Source organism: Curcuma longa, chromosome 5 (genome assembly GCF_044706935.1).
Source record: "Curcuma longa cultivar G26 ecotype Majalengka, Jawa Barat chromosome 5, ITB_CL_G26_1.1, whole genome shotgun sequence".
NCBI classification, from domain to species: Eukaryota; Viridiplantae; Streptophyta; class Magnoliopsida; order Zingiberales; family Zingiberaceae; genus Curcuma; species Curcuma longa.
Window position 1 is genome coordinate 7,046,784 of NC_133865.1, and position 6,222 is coordinate 7,053,005.

A 6,222-nucleotide genomic window follows, 5' to 3' on the forward strand; every position below is an offset into this window, starting at 1 on the left:
AGATCACGATCATCTGTAATTTTAATATCTTCCCAAATTTTAATGATTGAATTTTAATACCTTCCTAAAATTTAAAAATTAAATAAAAAATTATATAATTTTAGCTAAACCGAATTTCATGATCATTTTAAAAACCTATCTTGTAACTTAATAGTCTCCTAAATTATATATTCAAATTTAACTTTCAACTACCAAATAATTTTAGCTAAAATTATATCACTTTTACTTTTTTATTTTATTATATATATATATATATATATAATTTCTAAATATTTAGAGCTCAACAATTTATAATCAATTTGATTAATTATTATAATGTTTCTTAATAATCACCTCATTCTTGTCTCTTCTCGCCACCCCAGTGGTCCACATCTGTGAAGAGGTAAATCGAGAAATTGCAGTTGACCATAATAGAGGAGGGTATTGTCTCGACTTTGTCGAGATTTGAACAATTATCCTCTTCTGCAATTTTACGTCGTAGGGACCCATTCTCGTCTTACTTGACTCATCTTATTATTTTACCACAAGTAGGTTCGTTGACGATGATAAAGTAACTATTTAATTTAATATGGCCTTTAAATATTATTCTAAATTTAATAGACTGTTTAAATCTTCGTACCTTTTTTATATTCAATATGATACATGACTTATTGGGAAAATAGAATTATAAAATCATTTAATTGCAAAATCATGATTAAGAAAAAATTAATTTTCTTCATAGATAATTAATATTAAAGGAGCCGACTTTAGTATAGACCTATTGGAAAACTGATTTTGTTCAAAATTTACTTAAAGATAATTGATCTTGATAAATGGTGCAGACTTTAGTCGCATAAAATAAAAGGATAGACACATAGATGCGAGAGAATCTATCATAAGGTCAAAATTTTAGAGTTCTTCCGAAAGGTGTACTTAAACTAATGAAAGGCAAAAAAAATATACCATGTGAAGAGTCATCTTCAGGTCATTGATAGTTTTACTTATTGCATAGAGTTATTGCTCATGTATATGTATCTGCTAGACCCTTTCCTTGTTTAAGACCATTTCCTTGATGTCTAAATCTCGGAAAAGCGCATACGACGGTCAAGTCCGGTCACCATTTCTTTTTTATCTCCTTTTCATTTGCATTAACAGTAGCTTTGATCTCACTGAGGCACTACGCCTAAGACCATCCGTAACAAATACGTCGTAGCTGGAGGATGAAGGAAAACGTGGAAGAGTGAGGGAGGAGTGAGAGATGAGTTAGGCAATTGAACGCATTCAAAGTTCTGAACCGTTGCACTTTTTATTTTTATTTTTTTAATGTTAACACGTTCGGGGACTCATGTATCTATCTGATAGTTTTATCTAACATGTCCCAACATTTTGATTATGAAATGGAACGATTATCATTACGCACGCCTTAGTAATTTTGCCGACTCCTCCAACATTTTGATTTCTAAGTTAGTTTACAATTAAATACAACATAACAGCAGAGACATTATTAGTAAAAAGAGATCCATTCCCAGTTTGTCTCACCGTCTCTTGGGGAGCTGAAACGTTCGCCTGAGGAACTGGTTGGCCAGGTCGTCGTCACGGTGGCACAACACTCTCAGCATCGTGTTCGGATCCGCCCGGTTCCACCTCCCAGTTGTCGGCGGCATCGGCAATTTCGGGCCTGCCTCCTGTTCCCGGTAAACCCCGATCCCACCAGACTCACACGCCGAGGCGCTGAATTCCTCGATCAGCCTATCCGTCCGGAGCCCCATAAGCGCCACCACCCCCTCCGCCACCTCCGCCTCCCGCTTCACAGACTCCGCCTCCAGTAGCCCCTCCTCCTGACCGAACACGAGCTGCAAGCTCCGCAGGTCCTCCGCCACCGACTCGTGATCCTCCTGTACGAACGCCCGTTTGCGCCCGCCCGCAAGCAGCACCATCAGGAATCCCTCGAGCGCCGCCCGCATCACTTCCCTGGCCGCCACCGTCTGTGCCCGGTCGGTCAGCACCGACGCCAGCAGCGCCAGGTTCCGCTTCAGCGCGCGGAGCACCGGCCGGATCCGCGTGGCCTCTGCTACGGCCTCCGCGTAGAGCACCTCGTAGAACTCCTGGCGCGAGTCAAGGAGGACGAGGCGGTAGGCGGCCACCTCCGCCACGTGCTGAACGCCTGTCTGCGCCGCGGCGCGCGCGCCGTCGAAGTGGCGGGGCGGCGGAGCTGCGACGCGGCGGGTGGAGGAGGACAAGAAGGAGAGCGACTTGTCGAGGGCACCGAGGTGCGCGAGGATGTAGTGGAGGGTGTTGAGGCGGATGTAGAGCCTCTGCGTGCCGCGGCTCGCGGACGGCCGTGGCTTGTGCGCGTCATCGTCGCCGCCGCCGACGGAGTGGCCGGTCCCCGCGTGGCAGCGAGGCGACGCTCTCTTCAACAGCTTGGTCAAGCTGGATTCCTGGTTGCACCTCGTCAACGGCGGCAGAGGCGGCATGTAGGTATGCTTGCTCCCTGTGATTCGAGCGAAAGCTTTATACTCTTTGGAACACTATGAAATCGTGCAGGTTTGAGGTTAGCAATTAGCATACCACAAGCAGCAACGAAGGAAATGTATTCCTGGAAGATAGCATCGAAGCCATTAACGAGTTCTTGAACCATGTAATCTTTACCTTCCACTTGCATGTCAAGAAACTCATCCATGCTCTCCTTGGCCAGTCTCGCCAAAACCACTGCAGACTGCGCATAAGGCTCATTCTTGGACCTCGGCATCCAGCTCTACGTATGGCATCAAAACCGTCATTCAATCAATTGACATGATACCGAAGGAATTATTGCAGAAAACTGTGCCGCCATGAGACGAAATTAAACCTCTGTTTCCTTTGCTCTGCTGAGACACTCCTTTCCAACCCTCATCCTCTCTGCAATCCAAGTCTTGAGGAGGCTGACGGTGGTAGAAGCCACGTCGTAGGGGATCATCTCTCTGACCACCCTCATCCCGCCGTCTTCGGAATCGGCGGAGTCCTCGACCACCATTTGCACCAGTAGCTTCTCCAGCTTCCCGGCAGATTTCAACACCTCGACCAGCTCGTTTGTCAGCTGCGTGGCCTTGGTTACGTACTGCTTCAGCACGACCCCGAAGCAAGCGTGCAGCGTCACCACCGCGACCGCCGTCGGCGCTCGGTTCCACTTTTTCAGCACGGGGCTGAAGTATTTCTTCTCGGCCACTGCCAACTCCTCCGTATTATTTGCGAGATCAAGTAGAATGTTGACTGGTTCGTCTTGCAGTTGCGCTGTGGTGTTATCATCCTGGGCTGTTCCTCTCTCTAGTATCTACCACAACACTAATTATGAAGGAGCTTATGCAAGAAACAAGCAAGCGTGCTTCATGATCATAAACAATTGCATTTTTTTTGGAAGAAAAAAAAAGCTAGAAATCCGCACCTTGGTGAAGGCGCTTCTCATCGACGACCTGATGTAGTAATCAACTCTGGCCTCCGACGAACTGGCGCATACAGCACCGTCGGGGTCGAGCAAACCCATGACGCCGATTAAGTTGTCCTCTCTTATAATCTTGGAAGTGGCCAACGCCAAAGCGACCGCGAGACCCATGACCGCGCCTAAATCTTTGCCGAACCACTGGTGGTACTCCACCGCCCTCCTCTCCGCCCACTCTCGCATCCCGCCCAACGCGGCCGCCAAGAGCTTCACGTAGCTCACCTCGCGGTCGGGTTTCTTGGCGTCCACGGCGACATCCCGTAGGATCGCCAGCGCAGCCCACATAAGCTCCGGCTCGGTCTGCCCGGTCTCGAGATAGCGTTCGAAGAAGAGCCACGCGAAGCAGGCATTGTGGGTCGCCCGGTCGAAGCCCAGCACGGGCCACGCCTTCTTCATAAGCTCGACCAGTTCGTCCACCTCGTCCAACACTACGGTCGCCTCCTTCAGGTCGAAGACGGAGCGGAGGAGGGCGAGGTAGAGGTGAACGTTGAGTGGGTGGCCATCGGCCCAGTGACAATGGTCGAGAGAGGAAGAGGGGCTGCCTTCGGGGCTCCTCCACGCAAGGGCGGCGACGGCACTGCAGAGGCTGCTCATGACTTCGGAGTTTTTCCCAGTGTCGAGGGGCGCTGCCACGCTGGATCGAACGACGCGGGCTAGGCGTGCTGCCGCCGGGTGATTCCCAGAGTCGATCGGAAGAGATGGGTGGAGGAGCAATCCGGCTTCGAGGAGGTTGAGCTGGCGGCGTTGCCATTGGTGGTATTCTTGGATATCGTCGAAGTCCACCGGTTTCAGCTGGCGGAGGAGCTCCAAGGGAAGGACGATGCTCTCTCCTTTTCTGCCCCTCTTTCAAACCAAGATCAATTTTGAAAATTCTATTTAGTTTTAATTTTGAAAAAAAAATGGAAATGAATTCTTTAGCCCTAATTTTGAATCTACCTGTCCGACAAGGGTCCTCGTCAAGGTCCTTCTCAGCCGGTGCTCGCTCTGCTCCGACACTCGCATCTGCTGCTGCATAATCTCCGCCGACGTCATCGGCCGCTTCACCTTCCCCGGCGAGTTCATGCCGCCGCCTCTTGCCATGCCGGTCGTCAACGGCGACGACCGCCGCGCGGTCAGACCCAGTGCCCTCTTGATCTGGCTCTTCGCCACCGTCATCCCGGGCGACAACGCCCATCTAGGGGACGATCCGTCTCCGCTCCTGGCTGACGGCGAGGCCGGGTAGTAGTTGAGGGACCCTCGGCCGCCGGAACCGGGCGAGGAGCGGCAGGAGAGGAAGAAGATCTCGTAGGCTGCCTCACGGAGGTCGGCCCGGGAGAGGTTGCCGATGCTGCCGAAGGAGCTGCATTCGAGCTCCTCGGCAGGGGCGGGGGAAGGATTAAGGTCACCGGGGTCAGAGTCGGAGGAGACGAAAGGGTTGTAGCCCATGCCGGAGGAACTCAGGGAAGGCGAAGGGGCAGATGGAGGGAGGGAGAAAGGGAGGAAGGGCCAGGCGACATGGTAGGAGTAGCTCTCTCTATACTTGGTCTTCACAAACCGGAGGAGAGATTGCGAATTTGTATGAAATTTCAATTATTTGATGAATTTTTTATTTATAAATTTATATTTTTAAAAACTAATTCGGTTTATTATTGGTATTAGTTTTTTGGGTAAAATTAAGAGCATCTCAAGCTATTTGGCATACTTTGGATGGAGTTCTTGGTAAACGATGGCCTGATTGCCTCGCGTGAGGTGCTCTGTTGGGTTTGATAGACTTGCTCAAGCTATTAAAATATAAATAATAAAGTGAAATTAAAGATTATTGATGGTGTCCTTTTTTAAAAAAAATTGGTAAATCTCAATCAGTTTCATGGACTCAATCCTTGGGGTGGCCGGTTCGGTCCCACGGAAGTTTGAACTCAATCCCTAGGGTGGCGGGTCCGGTCTCACGGAAGTTTGAACTCAATCCCTAGGGTGGCGGGTTCGGTCCCACGGAAGTTCCCCATCGACCACCAGGGTAAATCGGGAAGCGCATACGGCGGTCAATCCAGATGCCCAACATCCTTTGATTGCGTTCTCCATTTGAAAGAAAATTTTTGCAAATACGCCGTAGCTGAGGATTAGCTGAGGATCGAACCGTGGGTCCCTGGGTCACAACCCGGATGTCCTACCGTTGCACCATTGCCCCGGGAACATCTCTTTTTAGATGGTGTCCTTTTAGATTGTTGGGGCTCTTCTTCTCCAACAGTTGTGATCATCTCCTAAATATCTGGAATCTAATAACCTGATAGGCAAAATCGATTAGGGTTGATTGGCTTTATCGGTGTGATCATTCCGATGTTCAAATCAATTTAGCAAAGATGCGAGGAATAAAATAATAAAATTGAAAAGAAAGAAAACTCGGAAGAAGAGTTGTCTCCACTTTCAAATAGAAAATAATATCTTTTCACTTAGCTTTGTTGATCCTTATATAATCTTCCGAAAGGGACTCTCCACATAGTCCACTAACTATCCACTTGAGGAGTGGTTAGGGCATTGGAGATGACAACTATTATACCATTCTTTTGATTTTGTCGAACTATTGGTCAAGTGTTACCTTCTGCGGAGTAAGTATTCAGGAGAACAAACTATGAATGACTCTCCCGAATCCAAATGAAATGCTGCGAGATGAATGTTGAGTGCTCGAAAATATAGATCGATCAATTCAAAAGAAATGTTGAGTCGAGAGTGATCGAGAAGGTTGATAAGTCGGGATGCTTGAGAAGTGGGGCCTGATGCTAGCTAGGGAA

At 48.5% G+C, this 6,222-nt stretch overlaps 1 protein-coding gene across 1 annotated transcript; it reads right to left on the minus strand.

Annotated features, from left to right (window-relative positions):
* Positions 1-1,419: 1,419 nt before the first annotated feature.
* On the minus strand, positions 1,420-4,961 carry LOC141829316 (protein unc-13 homolog). The gene is made up of 5 exons (XM_074716762.1): positions 4,394-4,961; positions 3,404-4,300; positions 2,831-3,292; positions 2,551-2,737; positions 1,420-2,473 (listed from the first exon to the last, which is right to left on the minus strand). Exons 1-5 carry the CDS (start codon positions 4,880-4,882, stop codon positions 1,515-1,517), a joined length of 2,994 nt encoding a protein of 997 aa, XP_074572863.1. The 5' UTR covers positions 4,883-4,961; the 3' UTR covers positions 1,420-1,514.
* Positions 4,962-6,222: the final 1,261 nt, after the last annotated feature.